We start from the raw sequence: 24,069 nt of genomic DNA, 5'->3' as shown, positions 1-24,069 counted from the left end.
AGATTTACTGGCATGTAAAAGATCTCCGGTGGAAAATTCCGGGATCTCTGCATCTCCAAAAACCGTAAAAGAAGTAGTTAGTGGAACATAAAGCTGATAACATTATTTTTATTCCCTAGTGCTTTATCCCACTTACATTCTGTAATCATCTTTAAGCTTCTCAAAATCTATTTTTAAACTGTTTTCAATGTGATTAGTGTCTTTCCTTATAATCCCTCCCCTCTTCTAAATTAATATTAAGTAATGTAGGGTACATCTGTTGTTCTACTCTGAGGTATAATCAGTAGGATGTTTCCATTAGGAATTCAACTTGGATGATGATGATGATGATGATGCTTGTTGTTTAAAGGGGCCTAACATCTAAGGTCATCGGCCCCTGAATTCAACTTTGAATAAATGTCTGATTGAGATAGGTTTTACTTGTGGGTGATTCCCAGTTACTCTCTTATCAATGATCTCAAATTATGTTCTTGAAGTAATTTCAAATAATCATTCAAATCATGTTCGTTTAGAAGATCTATATTAATTCCTGCAATTATGAACTCTATTGCTAAGTGACATTTTTGTTGGACATAGTCATCTATATTATGGAGGAACAATGAAAGGAGTACACAACAAGAAAAACACAATGACAGGTCAGTGTGGGAAGGAGAAATAGAAAGAAAACACAAAAGGACAAAGACAATATCCACACACTGCCGTATACAGATAAACCCAGTTCTTCTACATCCAGTATTTTTCAGCCTCCAACAAGATTCATAAGGAGGGCAGCTTTAACACTCATTGAGGGGCTCTGTGACAGATATTCAGTCTTGATGTGGGAAGTGTAGAGTAAGAAGAGTGGATAAGCAAAGGAAAATAGACAAAAAGATAAAGATGAATACCGATAGTAAAAGAAAAGGAACACATTGCTCGCTAGTAGCTTGATTACTAATTAAACCCCCTACTGTAAAGAAAGAGGATCACACTGGCCCTGCACAGATAAAGTGGTGACAATTTAGGGTGAAAGAAACTAGTATAATTTTGAACATCACTCTTCCACCTATTACTGATCTTGAAACAACATGGAATGCTCTGAAGAAAGGCATCATCACAACTGCTCATGAACATCTAGGCATTTACAAAGTCCAGACATCTCAAAATTAACTGTCAAACATGGCTTTGGACAAATAAGGTCAAGAGTAAGTTCCTTGCCTCAAAGACATCAGAAAATTAGAATGCTTATTGACATGCCAGAAGAGAAGCAAAGAAAGCTGTTGCAACAGCAAAATCAGCTCACTTCAGTGAAGTCTACAAAAGATTTGACACACTGGATAGTGAGCAATATATTCACTGCCTTGCTAAGCAGTGCCACAGACAAACAGCTATTATTGAGATATTTTGTGTATTAATCTTAAAGAGGGTAAATTTGTCACCGACTGAAAGAAAGTAGCTGAACACTGGAGACGGTACTGTGATGAAGTTAACAATGTAGAGTTTCCGCATGCTCCTTTTCCACAATCCACACCAACACAAGGACCCGTTAGCCTGTTCATCAAGGCAGAAGTCGTTGAAGCGATTTGGAAAATGAAGTCAGGGGAGGCAATTGGACCAGATTATATTTCTGCAGAACTCTGGAAATCAAAGCAGTGGGACTCAGCTCAGCGACCCACATGTTTCTTCAATAAGATAATAGAAGAAAGACAGATACCAGTCAAGTTGTTGCCTAATACAACAGTCCCAATTTGGAAGCAGAAGGTTAGTCCAGCTGAATGTTCCAATTATCACCCACTTCACCTCCTGTCTTACACAGTGAAGGTTTTCGAGTGTATTATTGATCAGAGAATGGGACAAAATGTCCACCTTACCATCAATCAATGCGGTTTTGTCAAAGAATGTAGTACAATAGATGCTATCCATGCTGCTCGCTTGCTCGTCATAAAGCCCCTTGAGAAATAGAGGCATCTACACCTTGCTTTCCACGACTTTGAAAAGGTGTTTGACCGTGTGTCACATTACTTGATCTGACATGCCCTCCATGGTCATGGTGTCTGTAAAGAGTTGATAGATTGGGTCAAACTGTTCTACCACAACCCAGAGTGCCATGTACGTTCTGTAGCTGGATTATCTGGTGATTTCCCACAGGAGTTCTCTTACATGCCAAGAAATCTACCAACATGAGGCTGACGTATTTGAGCACCTTCAAATACCACCAGACTGAGCTAGAATTGAACCTTCCAAGTTGGAGTCAGAAGGCCAGCACCTCCACTGTTTGAGCCACTCAACCCAGCATTTCCACAATGGTTAAGTACTCTACAGCACAGAGAATATTTTTGGTTGAGTGTTATTTGCACAAGAAGAAGAAACCAGTTGCCTTCAAAAATTTTGCAGACAATTTTTTGGTTCTACGGTACCATCAAAACGTTAATGTGCAACAACTCGCTCACAAGTGGTGTAGTACTGCCTCTGTAACTAATAAGAAAGAGAAGAAAAGAAAAAATGGTAAAGGAGAACAGCTCTCACACAGAAGATGTAGAAGATATACAGGCAAGTCTGTAAGTCAGTCCACATAAGTCGCTTCAGAGAGTAGCTCAGGAAACTGATATTTTACATTCATCAGCATGTAATGCAACAAAAGTATTATATTTACGATCTTACCAGACTCGTTCAGTCCATAAAATAAAGCCTACAGATTTCATTGAAAGAATACAATTTTGCAATTGGCTAATGAATTGTGAATGGTATTATGGATCTAAACTTCCATTTTTGAATGACAAAACATGGTTTCATTTGAGTGGATATGTCTGTTGCGAACGACAAAACAACATATCGGCCGCACATAACAAAGTTCAGTTCCACAGGCGCACAAATACAATTTTGAAACAAGTCAGATGGAGGACCAGACTGCCCCAAACGAGCAGACACAAACACATCACTCAGAAGGTAATTCAAATATTTATTACACATGAATAAAACACTGCATATTTACACATATGTACAACAAATTTCAGCGGTACACCAAAATCCGTGTACTGCTGCCAGTCGCCATGTTCAGTCTATTAATATAAAACAAAATGCAGCAGCACATTGCCAACTGTGACAAATGAAATGCGGCAGGCGAGTACCAACACAAAAGCCGCAACATACTCCCCCCTTTGAGGGATCTCAACACTCAAAATAAAAGTCAAGTGTTTATGCTCATCACAGACAAATGAATAAAAAAAGAAAACTTCAGGATACAACACATACTAATATACACCTATACAACATCCTTGGGTAATGGGCACAATTTCACTATGGCACGGTGCAAAAGACCGGTTTTAGTCTTTACACTGACCACACGAGTAATATTGTCACAACCAGCATGGAGCTCCTGGATTATACTAGTCTTCCAAACCAGAGGATGAAGGTTATCCTCCTTTAGAAGTACCAAGTCTCCCACAGTTGGAGTCCACTTCCTTACGGAAGACCATTTATGTCTTTGTTGAAGTGATTGAATGTATTCCTTTGACCACCTCTGCCAAAAATCGTGATACAGCTGTTGCACCAAATTCCATTTAGTTAGACAGGAGCGGGAGCTGTTGGATATGTCAGGAGAGGGGATAGAAGTCATTGAACAGTGAGGTCTCAAGTTCAACACAGGCTCAATTTTATACAAAATAGTACTCAGCTCTTCAAAATTAAGAATGCATTTTCCTAGGGTCCGCTTTAAAAGTGATTTTGTAGACTTTATTCCAGCCTCCCAAAGCCCACCGAAATGAGGACTGGAGGGTGGAATAAACTTCCAATTCACATTCAAATTAGATGAATATTCTTCTATTTCAGTAGAGCTATCCTTAATAAATCTTAATAACTCATTGTTGGCTCCAACAAAATTTGTGCCATTATCACTCAAGATGAGATTTGGAAATCCTCTATGCGCCGTGAATCTTCTAAATGCAGCGAGGAAGTCCTGAGTCGTAAGACTCTTCACCATTTCAAGATGTATTGCCTTGGTGACAAGACAAACAAAGAGAGCAATGTACGCTTTAAACTTTATCTTACTCCTCGAGTTATCACACTTTATGATGACTGGGCCACCATAATCAAGACCAACCTTAACAAAGGGTAACGACGGTTCAACTCTATACGAGGGTAACTGACCCATTATGTGAGTGGTGAGTGTAGGTTTGCTCCTGAAGCACTTGTAACATGAATGATTCACACCATGAATAACTGTCTTCTCACGTGAAATCTGAAATCTGTTACGCAACGAAAACAATACAACCTGAGGGCCGGAATGCAGTAGCTTCTCATGTTCATGTTTGACAATCAGTTTAGTAACAAAGTGTTTCGGAGGAAGAATGATGGGGTGTTTTTCATTATATTCCAACTGAGAATTCATGAGTTGACTACCGACTCTCAACAACCCGTAATCATCGAGGAGTGGATTCAAAGTTTTCAATGAGCTCAAAGAGGCAACTACATTATTAGACCTCAAATCATGAAATTCCTTTTAATACTCACTAGCTTGCATCAGACTTATTGTTTTCATTTCACTAATCCTCAATTCTTCAGGGGTAAGTGGACCAATGAAACGAGCATCCTTAGTGGTGCGGACATTGGTGACAAATCTTAGAACATAGCTATAAACTTGGTTAAGTTTGAGAAAGGACGGAAAGGTGGGTGCACGTTAACTAGCAGGACTCTCAAAAAGGGGTTCGATTCTGCATTCACAGCAGATAGTGTATTACTGGCAACAAAATCAGGGTACACTGGGGACAATTTGTGCAACCAGGAGGGACCATGCCACCATACATCAAGAGAAAACGTTTGTGAGGGTAAAACACCTCGAGACAGGTGGTCAGCTGGATTACTGCAGGTAGGTACATGTCTCCAATCTGAGACTGAAGTGAGGAATTGAATTTCAGAAACTCTATTAGCAACAAAGGTTTTCCAACAATTGGCAGGTTTCTGTAACCAACACAGAACTATCGTGCTGTCAGTCCAGCAGTATGTGGAGAAAGGAATGTGCAATTTCAGCAATTCAGTGACCTTACCCATAAGGCGAGAAAGCAGTAGAGCAGCGCAAAGCTCTAAACGGGCAATAGATTGCTGTTTTAATGGAGCAACTCTCGATTTAGAAGTCAACAGTATCACTGATACTTCATCATTATCAGATACTGTCCTAACATACACACAAGCACCATAGGCAGCTTCTGAAGCGACCGAAAAGCCATGGATTTCAATAACCTTATTCTTAGCAAAGGGCATTACATTTCTTTGCACTCTGAGTACATTAAGCAAAGGGAGCTCACTGTAGGTATCATTCCAGATTTCAATAATTTCAGATGAAGGTTCTAACGCATCTTTCCAATCAATTTTCAACTGCCAAAGAGACTGTAGGATAAGTTTGCACTTAACCACGGCACATCCTAACAATCCCAGGGGATCAAATATGGAAGCAATGATAGTGAGAATGTTTCTCTTAGTGACTTCCTTAGGTGCTCTTCAAATTTATTTGAAAAAGAAAATCATTACATTTAGGATGCCACACAATACCTAATGTTTTAATAGCTTCATCCTTAGTGAGGTTACAAGGTGACAACATTTCTCTATCTTCTACAGGAACATGGGCAAGAGCTTGTGGACAATTTGACGTCCACTTTCTAAGATGAAAATGTTCACTATCAAGCACAGAAGAGATTTCTGATTGAAGCTCCTTAGCTTCTTCAACTGAACTAGTTCCTGTCAGCAGGTCGTCAACATAAAAACAAGAGCGAATGATCTCTCATGCAGTAGGGTGAGATTCCTTCCGTTCACCAGCAAGTTGAACTAGACATCTCGTAGGAAGAAAAGGGGCGGAACTTGTACCATATGTGACAGTAGTAAGACAGTAGTTCTTGATTTCTTCATCAGTAGATTCATGCCAAACCATTTTTTTTTTTTAGATTTCTGTGGTCAGGATGAATTAGCACACATCTGTACATCTTAGCAATGTCAACTGTAAGAGCAACGAAATAGGTTCTGAACCTTAAAACAATGGACAGCAAGTCAGGTTGAATAGTGGGACCAACCATTAACATTGAATTCAATGCTATCCCATTTTAAAGATTCACAACTTCCATCAAAAATAACTCTCAGCTTGGTTGTAGTGCTAGAATCCTTGAGCATACAATGATGGGGCATGTAAAATTTTAAAGAGTTAGAGGTCTCTGGAGGTGCAATTTCCATGTGACCCATTTCACTGTATTCACGCATGAAATCTACATACTTCCTTTTCAAGTCTGGAAGCTTAGCAAATTTATTTTCCATCTGTTTGAGCCTTCTAACAGCATTATGCTTAGACTCAGCTACAGGTGGCACTTCAGCAAGAATAGGAAGTTTGACAACAAACCTACCAGAATCCTCTCTTTGAACACTATTCACAATGTGTTCTTCACAAGCCCTTTCTTCAGGACTAAGAACTGGTTGATGAAGTTCTTCAAGCTCCCAGAACCTTTTGAGTGTAGTGTCAATAGAATCAAGTTTTACAAGATTGGCACGACAAGCCGTGGCATTATTCTTAATGCACGACTCAGGGAAAGTGCCTGATAGCACCCAACCAAATTTGGTATCTAATAACCCTTCTTGTGCAAAATATTAGAAGACACAATTTCGTAGTAGACATGAGCACCTAGCAAAATTGCAGAACTTGTAGCATAAATATTATTATTGTTATTATTGGGACTTGTTTGTTCCTTGTGAACCAATAAGTTGTGGGGCCCATTACACTGGGGGCACTTGTTTTGCTTACACTATTTAGAAACATGAGACGCGGAAAAACAAAGATAACAAAGTTTATTTTCCCTCACAAACTTGCGACGATGATCAATGTTTGCTTGTTTGAACTTTCTACAATCAGAAATGCTGTGATTATCAAGTCTGCAAAACCTACAACTCAAGGAAGTGCTGCTGTTGGTAATTTGAAGTGCTTTTAGGTTGGATTTTAACCCTCGGTTTTGCTCGATAACAGGTTTCTTGCATTCTGTTAGCTCTAATGTTTGACATTTTCTTTCCAAGAAATCAATTAAATTATTTAGTATGGGAATATCAGTGGTGGCAAATTTGTTTTCCCATTCACTTCTATGGTTGGACTTGATCTTATTTAGAACCAATTCCTGTAGCAAAATTTCATGAAGTGGAACTTGATCCTCCAAATTGTCAATAGCACTAAGGTTAGATTTTACTTGGTTTATCAATTTACGATATTCAAAAGAAGATCCACTAGTACAATTATGGAGATTGAGCAAATGTTTTACGTGCTGTGAAACAATCAGGCATTTACTATTGTACCTTTCATCAATTAAATTAAATTAAATTCCAAGTTCTCCGCACGTATGGCTAGGTTATCGAACAAATCTCTAGGTTCGCCTTGAAGAGACGACAATAGGTAGTGTAGTCTTTGCACATTGTCAATGTGGGTATTGTTAATAACTAAGCTTTGAAAGGTGTTCCTGAAACTCAAGTATTTTGTCAAATCTCCTTTAAAAACAGGTAATTCAATGGGAGGGATCTTCAAGCTACAGTTGGATCGACTAGAGTAATGTGAGACAATGGATGTGTTACTGGGACTCCTGGGTCTTTCAAATGAACAAAGCAATTCTTGAATCCTACCAACTATTGTATCATACCTCTTTTCAAATTCATCATGCTCTCTGAAGTGCGTTTCGCTAGATTTTGAGTCTAATTCACATTGTAAATACTCCCTAACTGCACTGAATTCCTTCCAAATTTCTGGCAACCTATTCTGTTTGGAAATCAGTTCGTAGTGGTTGATGTTATCTTGCTTCAAGTAATTTTCAAGGTGAGTTAATTACCTTTTAAGTAGACCACGTTTTTGAACAGCCTTTGCTTCGGATTCAAACACCAGGATGAATAGTTCGGGTGTTCAATTATTGACAAGATAATAATAGAAATCAATCTTACAACTATGGTGACTATGCAAACAATAAGCTCTATATTCAGTGCACTGCATTTATTTTGCATTGTTAGAATGAGTGACAGTCTTTGAATGGAACCAACAATATAGGTAGATGCACAAAAGCATGAAATAACGTATAATAAACCATGTACGTCTAAAATATGCAAAATACACAAAGTGGCCCAACAAATTATTAGCACGAAAGCTTATAATGCCCATGAGAAATCAAGACAAACCTGTTAATTCTATACACGGAAAGTGCTAGCAGTAAGGTTAGGATATTAGGCAGGATGTCCACCCTAGTCAAGGTACGAACAATAAAGACAAATGGAACAGACTTGCAGTACATAGCGGTGCTGTATCATTAATCATCACTTCCACTGGAACCACTCCTTGACTGGGACCACATGGCCAAAGTGACTGGAAAGTCCAAAGGATGACGTCTGCAATGTAATGTTCGCTGGAGTCCAAATTCCAAGCAGCTTTTAACATCTCGAGCATCAGGGTATCAGATACAAGCTGGCGTAAACAGCTCACAAGAACAAATGCGTTAGCACGTGATATCATTCCACAGATTGTTAATGTGTGATATCAAAACAGTTCCAAAACAATGTAGACTTTGTTGAAATCTCAATATGACGAATTCAAACATTCATAGTAATTAGCCTTAAGCACGATATTCTGGTGCTTCAATACAATAATTGTTCACGATGCTTTTCGCACCAAGCTCGTTGCTATGTTCAAATGGCAGTTGCAGGCAGCAATTCATGATGATAACAATTTTATGGTGACTAGCACAATGTTTAAAGTTCACAATGATTCTCATCACGGCCCGGAAGGACCAAAATTTTATGTTGCGAACGACGAAACAACATATCGGCCGCACATAACAAAGTTCAGTTCCATAGGCACATAAATACAATTTTGAAACAAGTCAGATGGAGGATCAGACTGCCCAAAATGAGCAGACACAAACACATCACTCAGAAGGTTATTCAAATATTTATTGCACATGATTAAAACACTGCATATTTACACATATGTTCAACAAATTTCAGAGGTACACCAAAATCCGTGTACTGCTGCCGGTCGCCATGTTCAGTCTATTAATATAAAACAAAACGCAGCAGCACATTGTCAACTGTGACAAATGAAATGCGGCAGGCGAGTACCAACACAAAAGCCGCAACAATGTCAATGCTTAAAACAATAGGATTGGGGATGCAAAGTACCCGCACATTTTACAGCCAAGACCTGTACATGATGTGAAGGTGGGTGTATGCTGCATTGTTAGTGAACAACGAATTATCAGTCCAATAATTTTTCAGGGCACAATTACCTCCAACCGTTACATTCACAGCATTCCCGAGCTATAATTTGCTAAATTGACTGAAGAAGAAAAGAGGAGCGGCTCTTTCCAGCAGGATTGTGCAATGGCCCATACATGTTGTAGCTCTGCGACGGTTGCAGGTGTTTGATGGTCAGATCATAGGTAGAGGCTTATGGCCTCTTGTTTGCCTGATTTAAGCACCTGCGACTTTTTTCTATGGGGAAATCTCAAAAGAAACGTTTACAGGAATAATGCCTAAGCTACAGAAGAATTAAAAATTAAAATTAGGAACATTGTGCATTCTAGGTATCAGTGTCCATGAACTGCAAAGTTTGTTTCGATATCTAATTACAAGCTTACATCACAGCTCAAGGAGATAACTTTCAACATTTTCTGTAAGTACTGGTGGGTTCAGTTTTATGTACTAGTTTATTTGTTTGCTTTATGTAACTATATATCTATCTTGAGCATGTATATAGCTTGTGAATTCAGTTTTGTTTAGTTTTTCTCCACCGCCAATCCCATTGAAAAAGCAGCATACTGTAGTATAGTAAATAGAGCATACACCATCCCCTTATCCAAAAGAAACCTTCCAGATGAACTAAATGTTATATGATCAATAGCTAAATCAAACTGGTATAATGCACAATTTATCAATAAAATCATCAACACAAGTAAAAGACGTCAAATTTCTACTTTAAGCAGGGAATCAATAGACAGAGAAACGTATTCCTCCTTCACGTTCAATAATATAAACATATACCAAATTACAAATATTTTCAAGAAACATAATCAACAAATAGCTTTTAAAACTAATAATAACAAATTTTCCAACTTCTTTAACTCGCGTACTCTCAATCAAACTATTAAATTTTCTCAATCAGGTGTCTACAAACTATAATGCAATAGCAGTGAAAGTACATCTACAGGACAAACAGGATGTAATTTTTCAATAATATACATGGAACATGTCAATGCTTCAAGATACAATCGTTTCTCTGCTATGGCTTAATACACGTCAGACTTAAAAAATAATTTTACATCAATTGACCAAGATTTAAGCATATTGAAAGTGGATAAGAGGGGCACCGTGCTCAACATATTGGAGAACTGATACATTCATTTAGAACAGTACTTTAACCCTAACCATAATATTAATGAAAAAAATTAAAAACCTATGATGTAATCATTCCTATATATGCAAAGTATAAACGGAAAAAGACACTTTAAGTCCGCCAATCAGTTCAAACCTTCCTACTCCGCCCCCCCGACCCCCACCCACCCCTCCTCACACATCCCTCCTCCAACCCCTGCCATCATTAACTATACTCCTGCTTCCTCTCAACAATCAATCTGGTGTTGGTGTCCATATAAAGTGCACACAATTTAAGAGGAACATAGAGGTGAGTCTCATATAGCTGTATATTAATCTCGATTTTCTAGCTTCCCTTCTTTTCTCAATAATTTACTTCAAATAATTCCTTTTCAGACATTCACTTCAAACGAAATTAAACAATAGATAACTACACCTGATGAAAAGGAATACCTATTCAAGTTACGAATATTCCCCTTCTACAAACCATTATCCATATTACTATTGTACAAAACATAATTTATAAACCAAGTGGCTCATCTATACAGATGGGGAATGCCTCTCCCAGATCAACTCAGGAACGTTTGGTTGCTGTAGGAGTGACTACATAGTTCGTCACCAACCACAGCAGTTTTGATGTGTCATTTGATTTCAAGTTTGGATGTGTTGTTCTGACTTCATCAATGTTTTAAATTTGGATTGTAAATTGAGACATACCAGTTTGATTACTTTATTATTGATTGTATGTGAGCATATGTTTTTTCCATTTGGATCGTGGCTGAAAATGACTCGGTGTATATGGGGTCGAAACTGGTCCCAATTATATAGGACACTATACAAGCTACTGGTATTGAATAGGTGGACCCTTTGATCGAGATCTTAACCCAGTTGAACACAGATCTCATCGCCCCCTTCCCCAAAATTTACGGGAATTAGGTGACTTGTGCGTGCAGAAGTGATGCCAACTCCCTCCAACGACCTTCCAAGGCCTCATTGCTTCCATGCCAAGATGCGTCGCCGTTATTATCCGTGCTAAAGGTGGACATACCAGCTATTAAGGTAGGTGGTCATAATAGTCTGGCTGATCAGTGTATATTATGTGAGATATATACAGGGATTATTTTTCTCCCTTAATTCAATAACAAAAATAGGGTGCATGATGTATATGATGACGAATTATATATGAGTGAAAATGGTATATCTTCAGCTGTCCTGGGAGAAGCAGTTATGGTGAAACTATTCCATTTAGTGTGTAAGATGTGTGACATAGGGGCCCGGTTTCTTCAGCTCTATGTTAAATTTTACTTAACAAATGTTAACCAACAATTGTTATTAATTTTACACTTCGTTTAAAAGTGCCCTGTTTCACGAATACATTTCCAACATTTGTTACAAAACAATTGTTAAAGACAAATTAACTTATTTCCGTGAGATTTCTGAACACATTTGGCAGTGAGTGTCTTTTGTTTCTTTACATAAAGCGCTCCTAGTGGTGTATTGAAATAGTATTTTGTCACACAAACACATGGTTGACATTATTATAGGTTATGGTTAGCGGAGGACGATGAGACATAAACATGTCAAATAAGAGGCAACAAAAGCGTTATTATGATGAATGTGAGACAAATGTTGTTATAGTTTTAATTTAAAATTATGCGAGTGGGCTTAAAAAAATGAAAGAACGGACTGTTATATCACAACATTCGATATAGCCTATTGTTATATTCTTATCACCGGGAAAATGTGATAATTGATATGTTTTGAATGATTTTCGGGCATTCTTTTCTTGCAGGGAAAATAATGTAATGCCTTGGTAATGCTGCAATGGCAGCAGGAATTCTTTGCAGGATTCTACATACTCTTTTCTTACACTTGTGAACATAGTCGCCTACAATTACATGAAAAGTGTCTCAAGCATAATATCTAACAAGTAGAGGCCAGACTCTGCGGTCAGCCGATTTCACCAAGCTTCAATGTGCCTGTGGAGAGACACTCAACAGTAACTTGTGCATAAGGGTTTAAGTCAATACGCTTTTGTTTTCGAAAAAAAATGAGGTCAGATATCATTACACAGAATCCGCTTCGGACAAAGTGGAGGTAATAGAACACTAAAAGATAAACAAATTTTACTTAAACATGTCAGGTCTGTAATCTAATATCTTCTGAAAAATTGATGAATCCCCGATTGAAATGCAAGGCATATATACTTGGGAGTTACATCACAGTGCAACGGAGTGGTGGCCTAGTGGTCACCATACCTGTCTGCGAACCTCGTAGATGTGAGTTCGAGTCTCGTCACAGCTATAATTGCTCCACTAAATAAATTAATATTTGAGGGAACGTTAAGATAAAAATTGGAACAAAAATATTACGCAAATTGCAGTACACTTTATTTTCTATCTGAAATTAATATAGGCCTAAACATTCGCACAGTTACTGCTGTATCTCTTTCTCTGCGTATATATTAATTTGATGTAGAAAATAAAATTCCACTGCAATTTGATTATTAATTTTATTCGCATTTTTACCTTCACATTTCCTGAAATAATAATTTAATTTGTATAAAAAACTATGGCTATGGCGGGATTCGAACTCACGTCATCGCAGTTCGGAGGCAAGTACGATGACCCCGCAGCCACTGCTCCCCTTGTCTGCATTGCAACTCTTCAAGTATATACGTGTTGCATTAGAATCGGGAGATTCATACATTTTCCGGAAATTATTAGGTTGCAGACCTCACAAGTTTAAGTAAAATGTGTTCGTATATTGGTGTTCTATCACCTCCATGTGGTCCGAAGCGGATCCTGCCTCATGACATTTGGCCTCATTTTTTTTCAAAAATGGAAGCGTATTGACCTAAACCCTTATACACGAGTTACTGTTGAGTGTCTCCCAACAGGTACATTAAGTTTGTTGAAATCAATTGTAAAATCTATAAATCTAAAATCTATAAAAATAATCACAAGCAAATTAAAACGAATTGTGGTGAAACAGATTTATAGTCATCAAATTCATGTTTTCCCCAAAGACGAAACTATTTTATTTAGCCTGAGCGTACAAGCATTGTATGATAATACAAATTACACGTTGCATTGCATAAATATTTGTAATGGTACAAAAGAAAATAAATAAAAGGTACGAAAATCATAAAGCCCAATTGTATGGAAAAAAAAAAAAGGCGTAAAAGAAGCAATCTTATAGACTGCCTCATAGTATGTCTTCTAAATTACAAAAAAAAACAAAAACAAAAAAAACCAAGCTTGATAGCTGCAGTCGCTTAAGTGCGGCCAGTATCCAGTAATCGGGAGATAGTGGGTTCGAGCCCCACTGCCGGCAGCCCTACTCCTGGGGTAGTTGTAAAATCAGGTGTGAACTGGAACCGCTGTATAAGATCATGAAGCTAAAATGCAGTATACCATGTAGTCACGTAGTATGTAGGGCTCCTTGTAGAGACATTTGATAGTCTACTGGACCATTCGTTCTCTGCAAGGAGAAGGAAATGAAATCTTAAAAGCAGAAATCAAAATGAGAGGGGTCTTCTATTTGACTAAATTAGATCGGGTACTTACGTGTTCTTACATCATGTTCCTTTTAATATACATCCTCATTCACATACAACATATTACATTACCAACTTCCCTAGAAAAGTGCAGTTGTAAATACTTCCTCCCACATAAGGTTGGTACAGGAGAAGCACCCGGCATAAAACTGAACTTAATCTACATGAAGTGCCGACCTCAAGTAATTATTTAAAGGTGACGAAGAAGGTGACTCATCTTGACGGTGCTAATATGGGCTTGCCTCTCCCTCAAGTTGGTGGTGTCAAGATTTAAACTGTGTGACCCAGTGCAGCATAGATTATCAAACTCTGCAAACCAATTATAGTCACCATCTAGCCTTCTCACAGCTATAAATCTATCTTCCTCCATTAATAACATGCTGTTTCCTATACATGGCAGATACCACCCACCCTTGCTGGAGGGTTTGCCTTATCCAAGTGCTGCATCAGGCTTGTGATAGCCTCACAAAATGAATGTTATGAGTACCCACTTTGCTTATATTATTTCATTGTGAATATGACTGTTAATTATCAGAAAAACTGTGTGTTAAATCTTGACCCTTCAAGTTAATGTAAATGTTCAGGACAAAAAGAACACCAGAACATTCAGTTACATCACTATCATATCTGAATTAACCTGAGTAGTTTGCTGTAGCTGAACATGCATGCAAAATGAAAGGGAATAGTTAACCTACAGTATTTTTGTGTATGTTGAGAGTTCATTAAATTAGAAGTTTTCCAACAACTTCAATTGCAAGGGCAAGTGGCTCATATGGTAGAGCGCTGGCCCTCTTAGTCCAGATTGGTGGGTTTGATCCCGGCTAAGTCCGGTGGCATTTGAAGGTGCTCAAATATGCCAGCTTCATGTCAGTTGATTTGCCACCATGTAAAAGAATTTCTGAGGGGCAAAATTTTGGCACCGTGATGTCTCCAAAAATGGTAAAAGTAGTTCATGAGACACAAAATCAATATCTTTATTGCCACTATAATGAAGGAGGCATGCATACTCTTAAACATAGTCTAGGCTCAGTATTCATAAATGATCCACAGTGTCATTTCTCCAGAAATTTGACCATGCAGTGAACACAAGTGTCTTTACTTGTATAAAAAGAGGTCAGTTCCATCTGACATGGGGCATAACAACTGAGTGGCATAGTCACAGGCTTCTCACCAGATGCCCTTGGTTCAAATTCTAGACAATATATGTGCGATTTTTGAAAAGAAATTATGCTGATATGACTGTATATAATTATTATAATAATACGTACTACCATCAGCACTGTTAATAAGATGGCTTTGATATTTTATAATGATTATAAGAAAATTATGATCCCTGTGGTTTGTATTCCATGTAAAACTGGAGGTTACATAGGTATGATTCTGATATCAACAGTAATGTAAAACTATAAGCTTGGTTTTTTTCTTAACATGACTTATCATAGGTGAAATGTGAATAGTCATTCAAATGCAACAATGCCATATTAGCCACAGCATGATATTATTTTAGCCGGGCTGACTGGCTCAGACGGTTGAGGTACTGGCCTTCTGACCCCAACTTGGCAGGTTTGATCCTGGCTCAGTCCGGTGGTATTTGAAGGTGCTCAAATACGCCAGTCTCGTGTCGGTAGATTTACTGGCATGTAAAAGAACTCCTGCGGGACTAAATTCCGGCACCTCTGTGTCTCCGAAAATCAAAAAAGTAGTTAGTGTGATGTAAAGCCAATAACATTATTGATATTATTTTTCTGTATTGAACAAAATTATACTGTACATAAATTTACTTTTAAAATAATGATATATACCCTCCTTTTTCATTCAGTAGTTTTTATTGTCAGTTCACATTATAATGAATTTACACTCTTTCTTTTATAGGTGTCCTATACATCATGGTTCCTGGATGCATTTAACTATGCTATTTTAAAAAAAATTGGAGTGTTGAATTTGAGCATTGGTGGACCAGATTTCATGGACCACCCATTTGTAGATAAAGTATGGGAATTGACTGCCAATAAGGTCATTATGGTATCAGCTATTGGAAATGATGGTCCTCTCTATGGGTAAGAAATATTTAATTTATTTTTAATATATTTTAAAATCAACTTCCTTTAATAGAATGATTGTAATTAATATTGATAATTGAACTTTAATAAGGATGATAGAGTACACAGGATAAATGGTAGGATCCATTTACTGCTTAATTTTGCAGGAAAAATTCTGGCAACAGCTGTTTACGTATAAGAGTGTTTATATATTGGAAGAGTTTCTTATCAGATGATTTGTAATTTGCACATCAAAGAACTTTTTTAGCACAAAATTCAGTACACTAGTGTCTTAGAATTATAGCAGTTGAAGGGATGTCAAACACAATTATTATTGTTATTAATATCATTATTATTGTACCAGGAGGTACACCTCAACACTGCACATTCAAAATTAGCGCCTAAATGAACTCCTCTATTCTTAGAAGTGAAGCTTCCACGGTGTGAAGAATTATTTAATTTAATTTCCGGATTGAACGGTGTTGTAGTTGTCTGCACATCACGTACAGTTTGCCGACGTTTCGAATACATTGCAGTATTCTTTATCAAGGCAACTGAAATACCCCTACTCGATCCGAGGTAATCAGTCTCCTAGGCAGAAATTTACACTGCTAGAGTGGCCCTGACCTTGGCCTTTTATATCCTAGCCTTTCTGGCTGACGTAAGCCCTGGCTGTCTCGTGAGTATTCTGGAAGGTATGTGTCACAGCCAGGTAGTGGGGGCTTGCCCGCGCTTTTATGTAATGGGGTTCCGGCCCGTGTGTTTATGTTGTGGTCTGTATGTCTGTTGTTTTTGTAGTGACCTCTATGAGAGAATGTCCAAACTTCTTGCTGAATGGAGCTCCATTGTTCGCGACACCACCATGAAGATTTCCTTTTACGTTCAGAAGATTTTCAAAATATTCCCTCCACCTGTCCAGTGATTCCCTGGGATCTATTATGAGTTCACCTGAATGACCCAAAACACTGTTCATTTCCTTTTTCCCTCCCTTCCTAAGATTCTTTATTACTGTCCAGAAAGGATCCCCTGCTGCTTTCCAGGTTATTACCAAAATCTTCCCACGACTTTTGTTTCGCTCTGTTTCTTTCATCTATGTCTGCATCAGCCCTTGTTTGGAGCCATTTCTGATAAGCCTTGTTTTCACATTTACAAGCTGCTCTCACTTCATCATTCCATCGAGATGTTCGCTTTTTCTGATCTTTACACACAGTTGTTTCTAGGCATTCCCTTACTGTTGCTGCTACAGCATCCCTGTATGCCACCCATTCTCTTTCTATATCCTGAACCTGCTTACTGTCCACTGTCGGAACTTCCTACTAATTATATCCATGTATTTGTGCCTAATTTCGTCCTGGAGATTTTCTATCCTTATTCGTTTACAGACAGATTTCACTTCCTCTATCCTAGGCCTAGAGATACTTAGTTCACTTAGTTCCTTCCTGGTGTGAATCATCGAAAAATCCCTGAGAAACCTGTACATTCCTAATAGATTTCCTGAATTCAAAGTCGGTTAAGATATTGTCTATTATGGGTCCAGTTCCCCTAGCCTCGCATGTGTAGCAGTGAATAGCCTTATGCTTGAAGAATGTATTCACAACTGCTAAACCCATACTAGCACAAAAGTCCAGCAAACGCTTCCTATTCCCATTAGCTTCCATATCTTCCCCACATTTACCAATCACCCTTTTGTATCCTTCAATTCTATTTCCAACTCTTGCATTACCGAGCTCGATAGCTGCAGTCGCTTAAGTGCGGCCAGTATCCAGTATTCAGGAGATAGTAGGTTCGAACCCCACTGTTGGCAGCCCTGAAAATGGTTTTCCGTGGTTTCCCATTTTCACACCAGGCAAATGCTGGGGCTGTACCTTAATTAAGGCCACGGCCGCTTCCTTCCCACTCCTAGCCCTTTCCTGTCCCATTGTCGCCGTAAGACCTATCTGTGTCGGTGCGACGTAAAACAACTAGCAAAAAAAAAAACTCTTGCTTTGAAATTGCCCATTAGCACTATCCTGTCCTTCTCGCATTGAAATCGTCCATTAGCACTATCCTATCCTTGCTGTTGACCCTCACTATGCTGTCACTCAATGCTTTATAAAACTTGTCAATTACATCCTCATCTGGATCCTCACATGGTGAATACACTGAGAATTCTCGTCCTAATTCCTCCAACTGCCAAATCTACCCACATCGTTCACTCATTTACGTGCCTGACAGAAACAATGTTGCTTGCAGTAGTATTCCTGATGAACAGCCCTACCCCAGACTCTGCCCTTCCTTTTTAACACCCGTCAAGTACACTTTATAATCTCCTAGCTCTTCCTCCTTATCTCCCTTTACCTGAATATCACTTACTCCTAGCACATCCAGATGCATCCTCTTTGCTGACTCAGCCAGTTCTACTTTCTTTCTTCCATAAGCCCCATTAATGTTGATAGCTCCCCATTGAATTTCATTTCATTCGCCTGGTTTTTTCCAAGGAGTCCGTCGCCTGTTAAATGGGAGTGGGACTCCGTTACTCCCATAGGTCTGAGGCTTGCTTAAAGTGTTCCGAGCTCGGTAAATTCATGAAGCAGAATGCTACCTTACTTACACATAGTCCAAGTGAGGATCTCTCCTCTAACTGGGTAGAGACCACTGGTGGATTGTATAGCCCTAGCCGCCTGAGCGCAAGGAAGGCCATGACTCGGAATATATCCGAGATGCCCACTCCCATTCCGTAGCAACTGGTATTCCGACTCTCAGGACCACTTACTAGGCTACTCAGCTGTTGCCCATGGTTCACGAACTAGGGCATGACTGCAGTAACCCGCACCACACCCACATCGCAAATTAAGGTAATCAAGCGAACCTCGGTAATCACACACATTTTAAAAATCACCACTCTTGCCCTACTAAATTTATTTCTGACAATATTTTCAGTTCTTGCTTTAGCGCTTAAAGAATCTCACTGGAGGCTACTCTGACGTAAATGTCCAGAATGAGGGTTAGGATATTCCTATCTATAGTAAATTCTCTAAATTTAAGAAGCATCTTCTCCAGTCCTAACATTTTAGTATGTTATTATTTATCACTAAAACGATGTCTCACAAGATATTCTTTAATTCAGTTCCTTACTTTTATCACATCAAAGAGTGAGACCAGCACTTGGTTAAAGAAATCTCATGCGGAAAGAAAGTGATTGAGAGAAAAATAAACCAGATCTTACTAGAGACGAGGCAAAGATCAGAAACCTGGAACAGTTATACCGAAACAAGAAAGTGGACGTTTAAAGAACAGTTACAGAAGAAAAGACCAAGGTATGGTATATATTTATTCAGAAACTGGAGGAAGACAGCAGAGGCAATAAGAAACTACTGTATAGTGTTATGAGAGGTAAAGGGAAGCCAATGAATACCATAAACGCACTTGAAGATTAAAATGGAAATCTGGTTAGGACAGAAAGTGACATGAGAGAAGTCCTGAAGAACCATTTCGACCACCTACTGAATAGGCCAGTTGAAGAAACAAAATACAGAACCAGAAATCCAAGCCTACAGTGAGAAACCTCCCATCACCTGGACAGAAACTGAGACAGCCTTAAAACCTATGCCTAAAGGAAAATCTTCAGGTGCAGATGAAGTGAATGCAGACATGATAAAAGCAGCAGGTATCCAGGGTATACAGTGGCTGCACAGAGTAATAAATTCCATATGGGCAGGCAACAAAATACCTGCAGATTGGAGCAAGGGTGTTATAATTCCCCTATTTTAGATAGGCAGCAGACGGAACCCACCAAATATAGAGGAATAACACTGCTGTCTCATGGGCTAAAAATTCTAGAGAATATCATAGAAAGGAGATTGAAAACCATCATTGAACTACAGTTAGGGGAGGAGTAATATGGATTCAGAAGTAACAGATGAACAGTGGATCTAATTTTTAGCACCTGCATGCTGATGGAAAAGTATTGGGAGAGAGGCAAGAACCTGGTCATTGTATTCGTGGATGTAGAAAAGACCTATGATGATGTTATAAGAGATAAGATCTGGGAGTGCCTGAGGAAAAGAAATGTGCCTGAAGGACTGGTAAGGAAAATTCAGATATTGCACAAAGACTGTACTAGCTGTATACAAATTGGGGTAAGTCGATCAACATGGTTTGAGACCAAGAGTGGAGTTCAGCAAGGAAGTGCACTGTTCCACTACAGTTCATCACTGTTATGGACAATATAATGAAGAACACCAAGGAAAAGTTAGATGAACTGAATGCAGTGGCCTTTGTTGATGATATCATGATTTGGGGTGAAACAGAAGAGGAAGTACAGACCAGACTCAACATATGGTAATCTCAGTTCCAGAAAAGTATCCTCAACATCAGTGGGACCAAGACAGTGGTAATGGTAGTCAACAGAGAAGGGCCTCCAGCAAGTGTAAAACTAGGAGACCACCAGTTAGAGTGTGTGGATAGTTTTCCTTACCTTGGAAGTATATTCTCCAGTGATAATTTGGTCAGAAAGGAAATTACAAACAGAGTGCAAAAGGGATCAGGATTCTACCAACAAGGAAGAACACTTTTATGGGACAACATGATTCCAAAACCGGCCAAACTGATGATGTTTAACAGCTATTTCATACCAATATTGACCTATGGTATTGAAGCGTGCACCCTCACAAAGAGAGATTCATCAAGACTGCAAGCATCAGAGATGAAATTTCTTAGATCCACCATCCATAAGACCAAGATGGACAAGTTAAGAAATGAGCAGGTGAGGTAAGAAGCCTGAATAAAGACATCCCCATTAGACAGAATCGGCACATCCAGACTACGGTGTTACGGGCATGTGATGAGGATGGAGCGTACAAGAACAGCCAGAATAAATTTTGAAAGACAGGTGGAGGGGAAAAGACCTGCAGGAAGACCTAAAACCTGATGGATGGACATGATCAAGTTTGATCTAGTTGCCAGAGGATGGTCAGTGGATGATGTTCTCCATGACAAGTTATATGGACAGGAAGAAGTGGAAGAGGCTCATTAACAGTACCTGGGAAACTGGAACTGTACAATGATGATGATGATGATGATGATGATGATGATGATGATGATGATGATGACTGTTATTTCATCAAAATCATTAACCTACATGTACTCCGTAATACACAAAAATGCATTATAAGATGATGAAGCGGCACTCCCCTTCCTCTCTTCAACGTACAGGGTCAATGCACACAACATTCTCCTCACCCCCTGCTTCCTCTCTCCTTTCCACGAAACAGAGTTATTGCCTACAAAATTTCTCCTTACCTCACTACTTAGCTACCAGACAAAGACCAGAGCTAAGAAACTGGCTGCAGTCCAAACACAGGTTCTGAAGGTAATAGATGATAGCAGCTAAGATATCTACAGAAACATTTCCACGAGTTACTAAAGTGAGATTTGTAGGAGGAATGCTACATTTGTTATTCATATGTATTCTCTTACCTCTTCACCGCTGCTAAAATCTGATCAGAAATTTGTCATGCTGAATACAATAATCTGCCCCACTCATATTTATCTATTTCAAACTGCTGAACTGGCTAAGCTACCAATTACTCTTCTAAAAGGTGCCAATAAAATAATCAGAAGCACATTGAAAGAAATTTTACTGCTGCCTGCTGACATCTCCTACAATGCCTTATATACATAAAAAATAAAAAGGAAAAGTCTTAGACTTAATAAAACATCCTGGGAAGTTTCAGTTCAGCACATTTACACCTGCATACGTTTATTACAGTTGCCAACACCTATGTAATCTCTAATCAGACCCCATCTGATGAAATAACAGCATGTATGCATTACGTGAACATTTAGAATGAGTAACAACACAGTAAAGGTTTCCACCTATTCAGTACAAAATATATTCACAATATTTTAAAATTACATGGAACTAGTTTCGACCCATCTAGGGGTCATCATCAGCCACATCAAAGCAAAGACCCCTCTTGACGAAATCCTAAGAACATGTTAATTTTAACAGTAAGATTATTATGGAATAACAAGTGAATGTGGTAAATGAAAAGAGATGTTAGTATGGAACAGGTGAGTAATAGCTAGTAAATATACAAGGAATATACATAAGAGGTTTGGAACAAAGTATAAAAGGGGGCTTAGTGTTGTAAAAATTATATAATCATGGAAAACAGTTCCTTATAATGAAGAATGCAATGTGAAATGGCACATATAAAATTATACATGGCTTAGGAAGAGTGGAGGTGGTTTAGGAGGGGAAGAGGGCTTAAGGTTAGGTTGAAGGGTGCGGGAGAAAGGGTAATTGTCTCGGAAAAGTACCTTTGATTAAATTTAGGATTGAGTTTTGGTTGGCTGCATTATTGTTTCTGAGGAAAGTGATAAATAGATCGAAGAGTATGTTGGGTTTCTCTGAGATTTCATTGAGATTGTGACTGGCGTTAAAGTATTGGTCTAGGTGTATGTAGTAATTTTCCATTATGTCGAGTAAAGGGCCCTTGTTTGCTAATACGAGGATGTCCATGTCTTGTTCGATATTGGTGAAATTATGGTTATAATCTTGCATGTGTTGGCCGATGGCTGAAAACTTGTTGTATTTTATTGCGTTAGTGTGCTCGTGGTATCTGATATTGAAGTTTCTACCGGTTTGCCCGATGTAGGTTTTTCCACAGGTGTTACATTTGATCTTATAAACTCCTGATTTTAAAAAACTGCTGGTCCTGTTGATGTGTGAAGTATTGTGTAAAACGTTCATGTTCTTGGTTTTGAAGGCTATTTTAACGCCTTGTTTCTTAAAGATATTGGTTAACTTGTAGATATCATTGTTGAACGTGAAGGTGGAAAATGTTAGCGGTTTAGTTGTTTCTTTTTTGAGGGTAATTTTTGGGCGATATTTATGTTTATTGATTATCCTTTCTATAAAATGGTTGCTGAAGCCGTTGAATTTTGCGATTCTGCGGATTGTGTCGAGTTTGTTCTTTAGATCTTTCTTGGACATAGGTATGCTGAAGGCTCGGTGAACTAGGCTGTTGTATGTGGCACGTTTGTGGGACTGGGGGTGCACTGAATCTTGGCGAATGGTGGAGGCTGTTTGGGTTTTCTGAATATTTTATAACTGAAAGAATCTGAGTTTCTAGTGATGGTTAAATCTAGAAAGTTGATTTTTAGATTTGATTCGGATTCTAGTGTGAATTTGATATGAGGATCAATATTGTTGAGTCTTAAGAGGGTGGTGGATGCGTTAATTCATTTCTCACTCATGATTACAAAGACATCGTCAACATATCTGAATCAGAAATTATACGACGCTCACCTCGCAGCGACTAAACTACTTTCAAACGCACAATGGACACTTTTCTATCAACAAGTAGAGAACAAATTATTCTATGAACTAGCCAGAAAACAGTCAAATTTAGAGAATAAACTCAACAGGCTAAAAAACTGCCAACTACATAACCAACAAACTAGAAACTCCAATAGTAACACGTTTGATCGTACCCAGTTTCATCCAGCTGTCGTAAATCTATCAAACACGCCCTTAAGTGAAAGTGAACGCTTAACTTTATCCAAAGGACCGAAACACAACTGGCCAAACTTGAACAGCCTCAACATAGCCGCTACTATGATCACAGAATCAGAGCTAGCTATTAGCAAAATGCCGGAAGATACGCAAAATGAGGTTAGAATCGATGTTAAAAGGAAACTAACTGATATCCTCCACAATTTAACCAACCCCGCAAATAACCTCATTAATAGAGAAAAAATAGCTGAACAAAAGCACATATACGCCCTCAAGAAGAAAATTAAAGACAACGAACTCATCGTAACCAAAGCTGACAAAGGCAATGCAACAGTTATCATGGATAAAAAAGTATATATTGAAAAAACAAAAAACTTTTTCACAGACAGCTCATTTTCCATAATCAAAAAAGACCCCACCCAAAAAATTCAAAAACTACTTAAACAAACTCTTAAACACACTTCATTTTTATTCACCGAACAGGAAAAAGCCAAACTCATACAAATGAACCCAGGACTCCCCACTGCTAAAGCTCTTCCCAAAATTCTGCATGGAGAAAGAAAGACTGGCTCACTTTCTTGGATCTTGTCCGTTCGGTGATATATTGATGAACTCCCGCCACCATA

The 24,069-nt window shown here is 38.5% G+C and overlaps 1 protein-coding gene across 3 annotated transcripts in view; it reads left to right on the top strand.

The window, feature by feature from the left end:
- The window catches only part of S1P (membrane-bound transcription factor site-1 protease), a 329,279-nt gene that overhangs the window by 166,894 nt on the left and 138,316 nt on the right, over positions 1–24,069 (top strand). For all 3 annotated transcript variants that reach the window (XM_067145648.2, XM_067145647.2, XM_067145649.2), the window contains exon 6: positions 15,776–15,960. In XM_067145648.2, the coding sequence (XP_067001749.2) occupies positions 15,776–15,960 (185 nt within the window). The remainder of the gene's footprint in view (positions 1–15,775; positions 15,961–24,069) is intronic.

The sequence above is a fragment of the Anabrus simplex genome, chromosome 4, assembly GCF_040414725.1.
Source record: "Anabrus simplex isolate iqAnaSimp1 chromosome 4, ASM4041472v1, whole genome shotgun sequence".
NCBI classification, from domain to species: Eukaryota; Metazoa; Arthropoda; class Insecta; order Orthoptera; family Tettigoniidae; genus Anabrus; species Anabrus simplex.
The sequence above is the reverse complement of the archived record's forward strand: the minus strand, read 5'-3'. Positions and strand labels throughout refer to the sequence as shown.